Raw genomic sequence first — 17,472 nt, 5'->3', positions numbered from 1 at the left:
ACTGTAAGGAGATAGACTTTTTAAAAATCCATTCATCAGTTGATGGACATTCGGGTTGTTTCTGTCTTTTAGCTGTTATGAATAATGCTGCTGTGAACATTCGTGTCCAGGTTTCTGTGTGGACGTATGTGTTCACTTCTCTTGGTTGTGTACCTAGGAGTGGAAATGCTGGGTCAGACGGTAATTCTGTATTCACAATATATTGCTTCTGAAAAGAAAACGATCTTTTTTATGGCTTTGCATTTTTGACATCTAATGAGAGGAAAAATAAGGTCCTGGAGGGCAGGGCCTTCTACCTGCCTTGGCAATTATACCACTCACTCCTTTGCTCTGTTTGTGAATTATAAACAGTTATGGCTCTTGACAAAGGCGGAAATGCAGAAAGAGAGCGTAAGCCAATGAAGGAAGAAGAGAAGGTGTAATAGTCACACCAGGGGGAAAGATGGAGGAGGAGGGGAGGAAGGAAGGGGCTGGTAGGAGTGGATAAGGCAGGTGGGGTGATGGGAAAGATCGAGAGCATCAGGTGCATACCACAGTTCAGGTCGCCACCAAAGTCATTACCACATAAGGCCTGAGGACATGCAGGTAGGACAGATCCAGCTCAGTGGAGAGACATAGCTTTCCCATAGCTTGGGGAACCCTTGCACCCATTCCTCCTGGCCTGCTGTGGGCAGCTGATGGGTTAAAGAGGGCTCTCATCTGGAGTTTGGGGTCACCTGTCTACTAGTGTCATTTGCAGAGCTGAAGACTCTAGAACCACCCACTGGAGAAGCTTCCCTCCCACTCTGGGGGCTCCAGTTATTGTGGTGGTTTTCTGGAGCCTACGCCTGCCTCCCAGGGTGTCAGGGCAGAGAAGTGACCTGAATCTCCTTGTGTGCAAGGATGTGCAGAATTCCGCCGTCCGTGAGGAGACGGTGGAGCCACCTGGCCAGGAGAAGGGTTGTCCCGGGAGGGCTTGGGACAGAGGTGTGGAGAGCCGCCGGATTTTAAATGAAATGGAGAATATGGTATTGAAGCGTGAGGCAGAGATTTGCTGGGGAAAAGAACACGGGAGGTACCAAATGTCCCACTGAAAACAGGAAGCCTTGTTCGGAATGGGTGAGATCTTAAAGCTGTATTAAAATCACCTGGGAGGCTCCAAAACGAAAAACAAACAAAAACCAATGTCCAGGGGCGCCTGGGGGGGCTCGGTTGGTTAAGCGACTGCCTTCGGCTCAGGTCATGATGCTGGAGTCCCGGGATCGAGTCCCTCATCGGGCTCCCTGCTCAGCGGGGTGTCTGCTTGTCCCTCTGACCCTCCCCCCTCTCATGCTCTCTCTGTCTTTCTCTCTCTCTCAATAAAGAAATAAAAATCTTTAAAAAAAATCCCGATGTCCAGCCTTCACTCCCAAAGCCTCTTAATTGGCCCAGGCTACCTTCTTATCCTCACCAGTGGTTTTTAGAAGCTGCCATTGACTTTAATGAACAGCCGGGATTCCTAACACCAGTTTGGAGCTTTGGTTCCCAGTGTGGTCCCTGGACCAGTAGCTGCAGCATCCCTGGGGAGCTTGTTAGAAATGCAAATTCTCGGCCCCACCGACCCCTGTGAATCCGGAACTTAAGGGATAGCGCCCCGCAGTGTGTGTTTGTCTGAGTCTTCCAGGTGATTCGGACGCATGCTGAAGTTTGCACACCATTGTTTTTGTTCGTTTGTTTTTTGGATCTGCTTCTTGTGTGGGCCTTGGTCTTCTCAGCAATGACACGGGGTTGACAAGGGTCAGCTCACAGCGTTCTCTTAAGGACCCAGTGACGTGCGTGTAAAGCACAGTGCCTCCCAGGCGGTGACATTCTGTAAATGGTGGCTCTTAATGTTAGTACAGGGTTGTTACTGTTTTCACGCTCTTGTCAGAGAAAGCATGAACCTGCTTGGCTGATTTAGAGCCCATGAATCGTAGCCGGCCACGGTTCTAGCTGCTGCATTACTGGGAGGTGTGGTGTCGTGGACTTGGAAACCTTTGTTTCCGAGGGGCTGTGTTGGGCGTTGGAGAAATGCCAACTCTTTTCCTCATTTTCTGCAATGTTAGACCTCAGCCAGCTGTGCTCCAATGTCCTACCCGGGAGCATCGAGACCTTTTCTAACAGGGAAGTGGTTTGGGACTTGCGTCTTGGATCGGGCTCTGAGGGAGGGCGCCTCGGTGACAGTAGGGTCTGCCTGGGGCTCGGGGCCTGCGGGCAGGTACAGGAAGAATCATCGACCCTCCTAGATGCGCCCGTGCTCCCGTGGTGAAGGGGCGTGGGGCGGGGTGGCAGTGACCCCAGCACCCATCACCGGTGCTGCTCTGGAATTTTCTTCTGGTCTGGAGGGGTAGCCCGACCGACCCTCTGCTGGCCAGTCTCCACAGGCCTTGGAGGGGGGCATCTGTGTTCCTTTGCCCTGAAGAAGACGGGAGCCGGCGGAGTGTGAGGCTGTTCGCTGGGAGCATCCTTCTTACCTCCGGGGTGCCAGCTTTCCAGATGAGTCCCAGGGGACTTATCTGAGGCCGCACGTCCCTAGCAAGTGATTACGTGGATTGTCTGTCTGTGCAGGGGTTGGGGGGGGGCTGGGTTGAGCCCTGGGCCATGGGACTCGTGAGCTTAGTGGGGGCCTGTGCCTTGAATTGAGTGTCTGGTGCATTTACAAATCGTCATCCCTGCAGGGTAGAGATCCCAACCAAAATGCGGGTGGAACGATGGGCCTTCAACTTCAGTGAACTGATCCGAGACCCCAAGGGCCGGCAGAGCTTCCAGTACTTTCTCAAGAAAGAATTCAGTGGTGGGTCTTTTGATTTTTGAATACAGTGTCTTGCTTTTAGAAACACTCCTGTCCTGTCTGGTATCGGGTTTCGATGATTTCTCAGTAGATGTTTTCCCAGCTCTGCTGCTGGGTGCTCTTCTTGGACATGTCCTTTCCATCTGTTCCAAGGGGCCCCACAGTTGGGGCGGGGCGGGGGCGGGGCGGGGGCGGGGCGGGGGCGGGGGCGGGGTGGGGCTAGGGGCTTGGATCCGCAGACGAAATCCATGCAGCTAACGCAGCATGACTCGCATCTGCAAGGGCCCCGTCCCCTCTGGCTGTTCTCACTTCCTCACGCCGACTCTGGGGTCACCGGCCCAAGAGTCCTGCGTCCCCTGCTGCTAAGCGCAAACTTTCCCTTTTTGTCTAGCAGCCCGGTTTCCTTCAGCTCAGCGCTTCTCTGCCCAGGTTGTGCATTCAGTTCACCTGGGGGTATTTTAAAAACATCTGCCAAGACCCCATCTCCAGATGCTCCTTTTTTAAATTGGTTTGGGGCGCGATCTCCGCAGGTGCGAGAACACCCCAGGTGATTCTCATATGTGGCTGTGATTGAGAACCACTGTCTCAGCTCCCGCTCTGCTGCCCACACACAGGGCCTTAGGAGCATGCCGGTCTTAGTGGGATGGGGGGGGGCCCGTTTTATACTCCGTCTCCGGGTGTCTCAGCATGGTAGGAAGGCACTTGTAACTTGAAAATTAAAGGCACGATTAAGACCAATTTCATCAGGCTGAGCATTCAGGTGGCTTCTCTTTTGCTTTGCAGATGTGCTTTTATATGGGATTCGTTCATTTGCTTACTGAATCCCCAGCCCTGCAGAGCATCATCATATTTGAACCTCCATTCTCAGCCGCTTCCTCCCAAAACCCATTTGTCTGTGGGGTTTCGCCTGAAACTAATCCCAGGGGACACGCCATTAGCCTCTTTGACTGCCTGATGCAGCACATTACATTATAATATGGATTCCTGACAATCCTTCTCTCTAATCAAGCCTAATTGTCATGATATGATAAAGCCCAGAATAGATGATGGGAAAGGCAAGTGCTTTTAGCGAGGGCCCGGAAGCAACTCTAGAAGAGGAGGCTAGGGTGCCATCTAGTGGCGAAATGACACACTGCACCCTGGGCTTACCCCACCCAGGGCTTGGTTAACAGTGAGAATCCCTTGAAAAGATTTCCCTGTGTTATTAAAATAGTATTTCTGGCGATCTCTTTAAGAGATTCCCGAATTGTGAGTTTTCTCATTTAAATAACATTAAAAAAATTGAGATCTACTTCGCATACCATAAATACACGTACCATGTAATTCACATGCTGTAACCCTTTTAAAGTGTACAGTTCCATGGTTTTTAGTGTATTCGCAAAGCTGCACAACCATCATCACTATATAATTGTAGACCATTTCTTACCACCTCATAAAGAAACCCCTTACCCATTAAAAGCCTTCCCTCTTCCTCTCTCTTCCTCTTCCTCTCCCCCCCCCCCCCCCCCGCCTTCCCCCTCCCCCACCAGTCCTAGGTGACCACTAATTTATTGGCTATCTTAATGGATATGCCCGTTCTGGACATTTCATATAAATGGAATGATGTGATGTGTGGCTTTTTGTCTTCTTTCACACAACATAGTGTTTCCAGGATTCATTCCTATCAGAGTATTTAAGGTAATATCCCATCATATGGATAGACCACGTTTCGTTTATCCATTCATACTTTGGTGGCCCTTTGGGTTGTTTAGACTTTTCGGTTCTGGTGAATAATGCTGCTTTGCACATTCATGCACACATTTTTGTGTGCTCGTTTATTTTTTTTTAAAGATTTTATTTATTTATTTGACAGAGAGAGACACAGCGAGAGAGGGAACACAAGCAGGGGGAGTGGGAGAGGGAGAAGCAGGCTTCCTGCTGAGCAGGGAGCCTGATGCAGGGCTCGATCCCAGGGCCCTGGGATCATGACCTGAGCCGAAGGCAGACGCTTAACGACTGAGCCACCCAGGCACCCCTAATATTTTATGGTAATAAAATATTCATCACATAAAATTTATCATTTTAACCATTTTTAAATGTATGGTTCGGTGGTGGTCAGTACGTTCACCTTGCTGTGTTCCCTCACCACCATCCATCTCCAGAGCTTTTTATCTTCCCTGAATGAAACTCTGTCCCCATGAAGCACCAACTCCCCATTCTCTCCACCCCCAGCTCCCAGCGACCACCATTCACCCCTCTGTCTCTATGAATTTCTCTATGTTAGGTACCTCATAGAAGGGGAATCATATCTTTTTTGTCCCTTTGAATTGGCTTATTTCACTTAGCATAATGCCTTCAAGGTTCATCCATATAGTAGCCTGTGTTAGAATTTTATTCCTTTTTAAGGCTGAATCATATTCCATTGTATGTATATGCCACGTTTTGGTTATCTGTTCAACTGCTGATGGACATTTTTGCTCCCACCTTTGGCTATTGTGAATAATTGCTCATTTAATTTTAACCTTAAGCAACGGCTTGTCTTTTGCATGGAAAAGGCGGTCTACATCGCACTTGACGTGAGACTGATTGGCTGTCACTTAAAAGCATCGCTGGTCTGTCTACTCCTGCCCGTGATCTCAGTCCTAAGAACACCCTGAAGTTCATGTTGAAAAGGAAGGACCTCTCTAGAGCGATGGGACAGACGTCCACTAGTTGAGAATTGTGCTGCTTTTTCCATTCCGACGCACCCGAGAGCTTTCCAGCAAATGCTGTGAAAAGAGAGGAGGAGGAGCTCTTGTCTGTGTCCCCACCCACAGCATGCCGTGATTTACACGCATGCACACATGTATGCATGTACAACACACACGTGCGCACACTCACACGCAGCCCTCGCTGTCCCGCTGGTGTGATCATCTTTATTTTCTCAGGCAAAAGTGACCACCTGGGATGATTATACCCAAGTGCTCACACCCCCTGTGGGTGCCGTGGAGAACTGAGTTGAAAGGAAGGGAGGGCTCAAGAGGAGACCAGCTTTCCTCCTGGGCCCAGAGGAGCTGAGTCTCTGTGGCTCCGGTGACCCTCTGTGAAGTCCCCCAGCAGCCGGGCCTTCCCCGAGAGTCAGTCGGTCAGCGTTGCTCTTGGAGCAGCCTCTCTGTAAGGACCCCTGGCTGGAATATGCCCCGCGGGGGGCTGTCAAGCAGGGGTCTGCGCACACAAGGGAGGCAGAAGTCATGTGCGCTCACCGAACATGAGTAAAGTCAATAGGGGCCTTTGTGAAGAAAGCCTACCGGGTAGCAAGCAGGACTTGTTCACAAGCCTATCCTGTGCTAACTTGTTCGAGCAGGCTTTGCTCCAGCCAAACTCCAGGACAGGGGAGGCTGGGACAGTCCGAGGGGGTTGCTATGAGCTCCGACCTGCGCGTCGCCCGGGAAGGGCCCGCAAGCACAGTAGACGCATACGGCTGCAGACGTGGTGGGCTCCAGTCTGGCTCATTTCAGAGACCACGCGTGGGGCAATCCTGGGGTTAACAGTGTTCTCCCAGGCTCTGGAAGTAAGACGTGGCTCCTTCTCTTGAGGGGTGTTTTGTCCAGCCTCACAGGGGGGCCTGGCTTGTTCTGCAGAGGGGAGATGCTCCCTGGGCTGCGGGGACTGAATCGGCCTCAGCTGACCCATCTCTCTTCTTTCCTCTTTTCTTCTCCCGCCATGTTTCCTGCCTGGCTTTCATCTGCGTGGACCCCTCCTTCCCGTGCAGGGGAGAATCTGGGATTCTGGGAAGCCTGTGAAGATCTGAAGTACGGAGATCAGTCCAAGGTCAAGGAGAAAGCAGAGGAGATTTACAAGTGAGGACTAGCCAGATGGTTGGGAGAGCCTCCCTGTGGGCCACCCCATTGCCCTGGAGTTTGAGATGGAATGGGAGGGACCACATTCCTGGTGTCGGCCTCAGTCACTGCACCTGCCATGCTATCGATCGATACCTCCCCGCTAAGGCTTGCAGCTTCCTCCCCCAGAAAGTCTGGGGAAGCACGTGATGTCACTGCCCTACTCCGACGGGAATATGCTCAGGAGTTCAAGCAAGCTGCCCTGAGTTACAGTGCGGTGCTTTGTTTTTGACTAAGCCCCCTTCGATGTCCCGAGAGGGGTGTGCATGTGTGCGTGTTTGAGAGTGAGGAGAGGGACAACAGGCGGGGTAGGAACACCTCCCATCCCCAGCCATCTTAGGGAAGCGAAGACCATAAGGGGAGGGAGCTTCCCCAAGTCTCTGGGACCATGCACCCAGCTTGAGGTACAAATGTAGGCTCATTTCTTATTTTGCATGTAATGACTCTAGACCCCACTAACTCAGTGTAGCAGTGAGTCTGTTCCACTCCAGGCCTGCTTCTCCCCGAAATTGCCCTCTATGTTACCCACGAACCCGAGGTTCCGGTTCAAAGGGCCAGACCTGCCTCTTCTGGCCGGGTGGGGAGGAAGGGGAGGGGTGAGGAGACCCCCAGTGCTGCTGAGCTACAGAGCTGTTGAGATGTGGGCCTGAGCACTCACCCCTTTGCACCTCTGGTGTCCTTCTGACCGACTCAGAATGGGCCACTGCAACTTTCGGGAAGGCGCCAAAAACCCCGAAGGGAAGAGCTGAGGGCTCACTCCTCATACTTGGAGGCTCTTGCACTTTCTCAGGAATGTGCCCACCTCCTCCCACAGGGAGTGGCTGCACGCACAGAGAGAAGGCGGGGTGCAGGTGGGCTTGTCCTTCCAGAAAGGTCCTGTGACACCCATGCTCCGAACAGTCGTGCCCGACTGCCTCGCACACCACAACACACACACACACGACTCCTAACTCCAAAGATCCCCTATAAAAAACCCTGCTGCCTCCAACTTTCTATCAGCTTCCTTTCTCCCCAGGCTCCCCCGATATGTCATCTTCATCTGAATTCCAAAATTTTAACGTACAGCTTCGCAGTGTGGCAAAACGTTCACGGATTTCTAATCCTGAAACAAGTCAGAACAGGAAACGTTGGGGAGCCGTGCGGCTGAGTTTGCGTTTTCACCGGGGCCATCTGCAAGGATGCCGCGGTCCTCCACCCCCGGGGTGCTGGGACTGTGTGCTGCCTCCTGACTAAGCGTGTGGGATTCATTTCTGACTACCTCTAGAGTGCCTGGCTGGCTCTGTTGGCAGCTCTTGATCTGGGGTCAGCGAGTTTGAGCCCCACGTTGGGTGTAAAGATTACTTGAAAAAAACCCCAAAAACCTAGACATTTCTAAATACATCTAGACTGGGCCAAGGGAGAGCAGAAGGCCTGGAACACCTGTTTGGAGGTGTCTCGGCCTGGTCCCAGGTGGGCCCCAAATCCTCCTCAATGAGGCAGAAGGCATTAAGTTGGAAATTGGATTCTTTATTCTAATGGCTGGTGTTGCCCCACCAACATTCTGCTCCCTCTCCTACGGGTTAGGAACACCAGAGTTTGGTATTCACCTTCTGAAAACTGGCATGACTGTTGTCTTGCTTCTACGAAATGTCACTTGACAACCTGTTCAGTCTCTTCAGTGTCTCCTAAAAAAAAGGCCAGCTTTCATTCCCGGGGACCCGCCTCATTCTGGGTGACCTGAGTCACGGCGATCCCTCCCTCCCAGGCAGCCGTGAACTTTCATTAGCCAGCTCGGTCGAGCTGCTGGCTGACATTTTGCTCCCCGCTCCAGGCTCTTCTTGGCCCCAGGGGCGAGACGATGGATAAACATAGATGGCAAAACCATGGACATCACCGTCAAGGGGCTGCGGCATCCCCACCGTTACGTGCTGGATGCAGCGCAAACGCACATCTACATGCTCATGAAGAAGGTAGGTGGGCTCTGCGTGGATGCTGGTCTGGGGCCAGGAGGCCCTTCCCTTCTCAGGGACCTGGAAAAGTCTTTAGATATGGGAACACAGGGAGATGCTGTGTGGCTTCTGCTTTGCTAGTGTTGGGGTGCAGGATTGTCAGTGGGCTCTTCCCCACAACCACTGGTCTGGAACCTCCCTGGGCCTCCGGCCTCGGCAGCTGGGGTGGGGGCGGGGACCACTGACAATTGCTCTGTGTGTCCTTAGGGGCTGTCACCCGGCCATAGTGGTCCATGTACCCCTGTCATTGGTAATGAGACGCTGCTGGAATAGCTCTTATTTCCCGAGGGCTTGGGAGTGGTAGTCATGGTGCAAAGCATGGGACTTTGTATCAAGGACCACCCATGGGACAGGACTTGCTTCTCCAGAGTCTAGTTTGTCCAGAGTCTCCTCGGGGGTGGAGTCGGGGGTCAAACTGTGTCTTCCTGCCTCCGAAGGCTGACCTCTTAGTCTCTACCCTTGAATTGTGAATGGTGGCAGTTCCGGTGGCCCTGGCCCGAAGGAAATATCACAGGTTGGGGGTGGGGGTGGGGCATTTAGTATGTGAAAGAGACAAATATGGTGTGATTATGGTAAAACCGAGCAGGGATTCAGGTAGCCTTTCTGGGTTATTAATAAAAAGTGAACATGGTGGGAAGTTTTAGGAAATTGTTAAAAAAAAAACCCAAAACCTGAGACAAAAATCAGTCTCTTTCTTAAGAAACAGAATTTGGGGCTCAGCCTTGGCCTAAGAGAGGTTGCCTAGTTTGGTTCTTATTTGGTGTCATAATAAGACTTTGTTCAGGGGGTGCCTGGGTGGCTCAGTCGATTGGGCAACTGACTCTTGATTTTGGCTCATGTCAGGACCTCAGGGTCATGGGATCGGGCCCCCATATGGAGTTCTGCGCTCAGTGGGGAATCTGTTTGAGATTCTCTCTTTCCCTCTTCCTCTGCCCCTCCCCCTGCTCGCACTCTCTTTTTCTCTCTCAAATAAATAAATCTTAAAGAAAGAAATAAGACTTTCTTCAGTTGCTTTAACTTCGCATTACTACTTATTCCTCTTATGGTAAACTATCTCTAGAAACTTTCATTATGTGATGACGGTTTGTTTGAGTGGCAAATTTTTATTAGCGTCCCTTAATTATATATTTTTTATTTAGTTTTGATATATACTGTGTTATAAAGAAATATTTTTACTTTGCTTCTAAGATATGTAATAGTTTAGAATTTTCACCCAGTCAGATTAGCCACTTTTCTCCACTTGCTTTCCATCAGTGGGGTTTATCTGTTTGCCTTGCAAGAAGATTCACAGGAAGGTTCCCATAATAATGGTCTTCCTTCGGGTATTTTAACATACGTTTTGATTCTTAAAAATGTGGTTTTATACAACCGTCCACAGAGACACCCAGGGAAGCCAGATACTTGGCAGAATGAAATGGAGTCGTGGGTAACTTAAGAACAGTGTATATGCTTAGCAGACTCTGTGTGGCTATAGGCTGTGTCCTATGGCAATAAACTCAGTGTGACCCAGTGATCCATAATCCCCACTCCCAGACTCTGTCCTGGTTCTCATAATTTTTAGCCACCACTTAGTCTTTAGAATGGGACTGTTTCAATAAACTTAAAAAACTCTCAGTCCCTGGGTTGTTGCTGTGGACATTGTCCCATATTTGTTAGAACAAGAGTTTTGAGTTGACTTGGAAGTGACAAGCATTCATGAAGTGACTTCTCTGAACCTGCCCAACGTCCCAGGAAAGATCCACACAAGAGAAACCTGACTCTGGGTCTTTTTTTTTTTTTTTTTTAATTCTCTTGCTTTGATACCTAAATTCAGGGCAAAAAGGGGGATGTTTGTGGGCTTCGAAGTGGGTTCCATGCTCATGGCAGCTCATTTTTTTTTGGAAGGAGGTACTGGGGTCGGGGGGCAAGGTGAGATACAGGTGTCCTGTCATCTCCTGCTTACCTCACGGAAGACCTCCAAGGTGGATTTTAGTGTGGGGGATTATGGATCACAGTGTAGCCAAAGTACCGCAGAATCCACAGGAGGCTTGTGAAGACTCCGATGGTCCCAACCTGGGAATTTCTGATTTCAGAGGCCTGAGTGAGCCTGAAGACGTGCACTTCTAACAATTTGCCAGTGAATTTGATGCTGCCGATCCGGGGACCACACTGGAGAACTGTTGCTTTAGACACACATCTGAATGCCTTTCACACAAGGATACGGATTCCCTGAACTTTGCCATCTCGGTGCCCAGGGAGGACTCGAACACTACAAGCATAGTAGTTTGACTTGACACTTCCCCTCTCTTAATTACCATTTCTCTCTTGTTCCCCCTAGGATTCTTATGCTCGCTACTTAAAATCTCCAATCTATAAGGAAATGCTGGCCAAAGCTATTGAACCTCAGGGAACTACCAAGAGAAGGCAAGTGGAGAGACCTATAATTTGCTGGTTGCCTGCCGCTTTGTTTACAGGGAAGGGAGTGTCTTTTTCAGCCAAATAGCCATGATGGAGATATGTGCTTGATGGAAATCCTGGGGACCAGGAAGGATTTCTTAGGGGTAGGATTGCCTTGTTGGCTTCATAATACCCTAGCAAGATTTCCTTAGTAATTACTGCGAGTAAAGTAAAGTGACCCTGACATGGATTTGAAAAAGTGCTGATTATCCCACCGATCGTGACCCCAGCGCAAACAGAAGCATCTCACTGGTTTGTTAATTGCTGCACTTCCTCACCTTGGAGCTGCTCTGTGGAAATTAAGTTAGCCACATCCTTGTATCCTTGGAAAGTCCTAAGACCTTAGAGAGCATAGCAGACTCCACTCCCAAGAAAAACAGCCGACTCATGGGGGAGATGAACACTGACATCCTAAGTGTCCTTGTTGACCCCAGGGACCACCTTTTAGCGAGTCCCCCGTTAACTGGCTCATGCTCACCTTCCTCATTGGAGATGTGGATCGTCCCAGCTGGCCGAACCCATGGGCAAAGGATGAAATGTTCTGAGGGGCAGTCGGAACTCTTTTCTGGGGAGGAAAGAGAAAACTCTGTAGGGACTGAGGATTCCAAAGAGGAACCAAATGACAGCTTGAACAAAGACATGGGACTTTGGTGGAGGTTTTCCCAGCGCCAGCGTGTGGCCTGTCCCCCCATGGTTAGTAAATGCTGCCCTGTTTGCCAGCTCAGCTCACGCTGGGCCCTTTTCCAGCATCGCCGGTCAATTCAAAAGAGGGGTGATTGGACCGGAGCTTTTATCAAAGGAGCTTAAAAAAAAAAAACCCAACTTGGTTTCATTCTTGAGGATAAAGGCACTGTTATAAAAAGGAGAGAAAGGAGGTCTCTGTGGTGCTATTTTTCTTCTAGGTTTACCAGGAAAGGAAGGGAGTTCAGCATCCCTGGGAGTTTGAAAGCTTCTCCTTTAAGCCCCAAGAAAGGGGCGTAATCGCTCCAGAAGTTCTGCCAGAAAGTATTAGGGAAGGAAGGAGAGTCTCGTATTTCTCTCTCCAGATATTTTCTCAGTTGGGGCAGACCTGAGAAATCAGCTGGGATCTTTTCTGGAGCACCCCGGGTGCCTGGCGAGAGGCCCCAGCTGTACCACTTGGCTTTGGTTGGGGAACTGTGGTCTGAGAATGTCCCTGTGAGTAAGAAGACACGTGGGAATGCTCTCCTACTGAGGGAAGCTCAGCCTGTAAATATATGGGGATGGCAGTGGGTGTGAGTTTGTCCCAAGGCTCAAGGGTGGCAGGCAACATGTGAACCTTAATTTCTCTGGAACAAGTTAAATTGAGCTCCAAGCTCCCCCTTGGCAGGGCTGGTGGGAGACCCAAGTTCAGGCCTGATTTACTGGTGGGGAGCCCTCTTCTTCTTCTTCTTCCCTAGGGTAGATCCAAGAATTCTCTGGGCTTTTATAGTCCAGGGCTTTGGGGAGGTCCTAGGTTTTAAGTCCCCCATTGCTGCTGAAATGCTTGTTTTCCAGGCATGTGGGTGGCTCAGCTGCTCCCCATTGCCTGCATCAGTCAGACACCCGGAGCTTTGTCCTGGTGCCCAAGGCCGTGGTGGACAGAGGTGGGTCCCAAGAGCCCATGTTTGACTTCTTTTGAGGTTCTGACTCATCCGGTGCATGCACCCAGCACCACCAGCCCCCCAGCCCTCTCCAGGCCTCTTCCCCCTTTCTCTGCGGGCCCCGCCTCGCCCTCTTGGACAGCCCAGCTCTCTCCCTCCTTCCTAGATCCTTGGCTTTTGAAAACAAATGCTCCAGCTCCCCCTGAGGCCAGAACACTTGGGCTTCTGGTATCAAACTCCCCTTGCCCCCTTCTTTCAGGAAGAGCCCATGGGAGGTTAAGCTGACACATTGATTTCTAAACATTCTAGAAGGTATGTTATCGCCACCACAGGCAGTCCTCCTTGGGCCTAGCCAGAAATGTGATGGCAGCTGGTACTCATCTGGCCCATCCTCCAACGGAGGAGAAAGAGCTAAGGTTGAACATGCCCCTGAGGTCCCCCCCGCCCTTGGGGCTCACTGGGAAAATGAGGGAACAAGCCCAGATTCTGGTCCTGCAGCTCCGTGTCCCACTAGGGGCTACCGTGTCCCTGCTGGGCGAGCTGGGCAGCTTTCCACCAACCGCGGCCCTGTCCTTCCTTCCAGCTCCAGCCTCCCGTTTATGCGGCGCCACCTACGCTCCAGCCCGAGCCCCGTCATCCTGAGGCAGCTGGAAGAAGAAGCCAAGGCTCGAGAAGCTGCCAGCACAGTGGACATCACCCAGGTCATGAGCAAGCTGGACCGTAGGAGCCAACTCAAAAGAGAACTACCTCCTAAATAAATCTGCAGTTCCTGGGGGTGGGGGTGTGCATTTGGGAGAGGCGAGCAGAGAAAGGCAGGGTCGGTCGGAGTCTAGAGGATGCGATTTCCCATTAGTGGGGCAACCAGGTTCATCCCATATTCCCCTGACCTCCTTCATGGTGGATTTCCCAATGCCTCGGCAACTAGAGCTCATTCTCCTGCTCCAGCTCACCAAGGGACAGGGTCGGCAGTGGTGGGGGGAGGTCACCTGACTCAGTGGCTGTGTGACCGCCTGTCTCACTGTGGGGGTTCTTGTAGCGGGAGCATGGAGAAAACAGGCTGCTTTGTGTGCCACCATTTGCTTTAGAGAATGAATGAGAAGGTCCCCCTCCTCCCTCAAGTCATCGTTCTTTCAGGTACATCAGTTTCAAATAGTTTAATGAAGCTCCAAACACCACCTCTCCAATTGAGACTCTGCTTCTAAAGCAGTCTGGGATCCCTCCGAGGGACTAGCTGCAGGGTCCCCTAGAGATGCACGTCCCCTGGACTCCCCTGTTATACCTTCCTGGAGAGGCCCTGCTAAGACATTGCTGGTGAGCTTGTTCTTGGTCACAGTTATGGAGGGTCCTTCCCTTTTGTCTCCCCATCCCCCGATACCTGCTAGGGGAATATGTAGCTGGTAGGGATGAAGAACTCAGGCCAGAAGCCTCCAGGGCAGTCAAGGGGAAGTGACCTTCTGAGGAGCATCAGTTTGGATAAAGGAAAGGCACTGATGTCTTCATTCATGGGAAGAGAGAGGGTAGATACCGGACCTTTTCAAGATGAGTTACGGTCAAAGATAATACTCTTTCAGATATTTTCTAGATGTTGGTGCATCCTTCCTGTGTAGCTGTAGCCTAGGTCAGCCCTGTGGTCAGTGTGGAGGGAGAGGACAGTTCCAACTCTGACCATGAGAGGACTACAAGATAATTCTTGAAGTTAGCCTCACCTCATAACACCTGTGTAAGAACACAAAGGAGCTAGAACAAGTCAGCGAGCAAGGGACCAACACAGCACAGCAAAAAGACACATATACTGAGTATCCACTATGCACCAGGCCTTGGTGAATACAGTGGACATGGTCTCCATCTCACGGAGCTTATAGACCAGGACTGACAAACAATAATGAAGCCGACCATATCAGTACCTTTGCTGACAACCACAAAGCTAGAGCGGCATACAATAATCAGTATTTATTGCTCATGGCTTCAGGGTCATCTGTTTGGCTCTGTTGATCTTGGAGGTCACTCCCCTGCCTGGGGGCTTGGTCTGTGGGAACCCGAGCTGGGATGAGTGGAATGACTCTTCTCTACTTCTCATGTCTCCCGTCCTCCAACAGCTTGGCCTTGGCATGATCTACGGTGGTGGTGGAATTGCAAAGGAGTGAGTGGGAATGCGTAAGAGTCTTGAGGTGTAGGCTTCAAACCAGTGCGTGGTCTTCTTCCTCATGTTCTTGGCCAAATCAGGTTACAAAGCCAGCCTAGAATCAAGGGGTGAGGAAATAGACTCTGTCTCTTTAGTGACAGAAATTTTAAAGTCTTGTTGCAAAAGATGTGGTGAGAGGAAGGGATAAAGAATCAGGGCCATGGTTGTAATCGACAACCCAAAGATGTGGTAAAACCTGTACCAGGTGTTAGAAAGAAATGGAGATGGTGCCATGATAGGGAAGAGGGGGGTTGCGTCCGCTAGGGAGGCCTCTCTTAGTGGCAGATAAGAGGATGAGAAAAAGTGGGCCATACAAAGCATGTGGGCAGGCAGGGAAAACTTTCCAGGCAGAGAGAACCGCAGGAGTAAAGACCCACTGGGGGGAAGCGGCTTCGAGTGAACTGTAGGGCCAGGCGAATGGAGCCTCGTGGGCGCAGGAGAAATGGTTCAGCATGAGCTTAGAGAGGTGGGCAAGGCCAGGTCATTGGGGACTTTTTAGGTCATTGTAAGGAGTTTGTGGCTCTTGGTTTTGTGTTAGCAAAATGATCCCATTACTCTCTCCATTTTCCCTAGTTGTAGACTAGCTTATACTCTGGAAGGGCAACCAGAGGTATGCTTTGGTCATCTTTCTTTTAAAGAATGTCGGAGTCCTCCAACTTAGGGAGGGCACCCCAAGTAGAAATTTTTGTTAATGGCCATTATATATTGAGTGACATGAGGTGGGGCCATGTCTCATCGCTTGGAGCCTAATGCCTGAGGCCTGCCGGGTTCTGCAGAAACATGTCTCACGTGAATGAATGGAAGAAGGAAGGGAGGGAGGAAGGAAGGGAAAGAGCTGTGGGTTTGGAGACAGCCTCTCAGTCTCCAGTTCTACCACTAGCCGTGTGGTCTTGAACAAGTCACTTATTGTCTCTGCTTCCTGATTCGTGAAGTGAGGGGTTGGGACCAGATTCTTGCTTCTTGAAACAGACTTTGTGAGTTCCAGGAGGGTACCCAGCCTGGGGCCTCCATTTTACTTGAAGATTTGGAATGGGATGAAACAGGTAATTTTCAATTTTTGCATTAAAATAATCATGAATATATTATGAATTAGAATGCAACATGGACATGAATTTTTTAAGATAAAAATTGAGACATCAATGACATTTCATGCTTGTCTGTGGCAGGTTTAGGCTTTGTCCTCAGACTCCTGGGGAGGATGTTTACCTGGCTCTCCTCCTGTTTGTCCTACTTTCCTGGGGAAGCTGGAGAAGCATGAAATCAGAGATATATATTCACTACCCCTTCTAGTTACCCCCCATGAGCTGAGATCACATGCCCGGCACACCGGTGGTGGGGATGGTGGGGTGTCAAAGGCATCGTGAATTCTTCACATTACAAACTATGTCGTGTTCATCTTTGACTCAACCATCCGCCATCCCACTCCCCACATGTGAGATGTGTCTGCCTGACAGGTCTCCCATCCTTCAGCCGACTACCAAAGGCTCTGTATCAGGCACATGGTAGGGACACCACACATATCAATGGAAACCTTCTCAGTGTCAGACACACAATGATCCCACCGTCTAATGAGAGGCACAGGCATGTAACTAAAGTTGGTTATCATGCTTATGGGATAAATATATAAATAAGTATTGTGACACTGCCCATCTGAAGGAAGGCAGGAGATAAAGGGCTTCACTCCTGGATGGCAACAGTTCCGTCCCATGAGTGTTTCCTAAACACCTATTCTATGTAAGAACCAGCGAAGGGTCCTATGGCAAATACAAAAATGGATGAGAGGTTCTCCGCCCTTGAGGGGCTCACAAGGGTGTGTGGATACAGATGGCTGCAGCTGAAGCAGAATGGGATCGAGGCTGGGGTGGCGTACCACACCCCAGGAGAGCACAGAGATGGGAGAGGATCGTCTGTCTGGCCTGGAGGACTGAGGGGGACTCCACCAGGACGTTCTCATGTTTGGTCGTAAAGGAGCCACAGGGCCCTACCCAGTTTTGAGGCTTCCTAAGAGTGTCTGCTGCGGCTCTCCTGCTAACTTTGTTTCTGTTGGCAGACATAACAGCAGCCCCGGGAGGTCTGTTTAAATCTCAGATAGCCTCAAAAATAGTATTTGTTTGGACACTATTATTGATATATTTAAATGATTATGATATTCTATGTTATCTGTGTACTTAGGCACCATCTTAATTCCTTAATGCCATATTTTAAATAGCTTGAGTTTCTCTACCCATGGTGGTGTATATCTTATGCTAGAATATAAACTATGGGGTAAAGTACCAGGATTTCCTTTGTAGAATTGCATTTTCAAGCTTGATTTTTAGAGAGAGGACTGTTCTTCTTGTGAGGGTTGTGGTAATACAATGGGTAGGGACAATAGGTAGAATACATCGGATAATGCCTGGCATATAAGTGCTCAATAAATGCTAGCTGCTGTTATCAGTGTCACAACCATTATCACTGTCACCATCATCATCATCCTCACCATCCTCCTCCTCACATCACTGTCATTACCACCATCATCACCATCACCACTGCCATCATGACCACCACAGTTATCACCACCATAAGCATCATCACCACCACCACTACCCCCATCATCACCACCATTGTCACCACCATAACC

General features: G+C 50.2%; 1 protein-coding gene and 1 long non-coding RNA gene across 3 annotated transcripts in view; one reads left to right on the top strand and one right to left on the bottom strand.

Moving 5' to 3' along the window:
* RGS9 (regulator of G protein signaling 9) overlaps positions 1–17,472 on the top strand; it is a 64,820-nt gene that overhangs the window by 40,436 nt on the left and 6,912 nt on the right. The window contains exons 11-15 of one of the 2 annotated variants that reach the window (XM_021678430.1): positions 2,676–2,791; positions 6,519–6,606; positions 8,456–8,594; positions 10,951–11,036; positions 13,254–13,371. In XM_021678430.1, the coding sequence (XP_021534105.1) occupies positions 2,676–2,791; positions 6,519–6,606; positions 8,456–8,594; positions 10,951–11,036; positions 13,254–13,371 (547 nt within the window). Of the gene's footprint in view, positions 1–2,675; positions 2,792–6,518; positions 6,607–8,455; positions 8,595–10,950; positions 11,037–13,253; positions 13,429–17,472 lie in introns of those variants that run through there. The other variant, XM_021678431.1, reaches the window with a different exon arrangement.
* On the bottom strand, positions 4,968–14,634 carry LOC110570416. Its single transcript, XR_002479720.1, has 3 exons — positions 14,575–14,634; positions 11,548–11,634; positions 4,968–6,553 (listed from the first exon to the last, which is right to left on the bottom strand). It is a non-coding gene; the product is annotated as an uncharacterized LOC110570416 (long non-coding RNA).

This window comes from Neomonachus schauinslandi, chromosome 15 (assembly GCF_002201575.2).
Source record: "Neomonachus schauinslandi chromosome 15, ASM220157v2, whole genome shotgun sequence".
Taxonomy (NCBI): Eukaryota; Metazoa; Chordata; class Mammalia; order Carnivora; family Phocidae; genus Neomonachus; species Neomonachus schauinslandi.
Note: the sequence above shows the minus strand (reverse complement) of the source record. Positions and strands in the feature narration are given on the sequence as shown.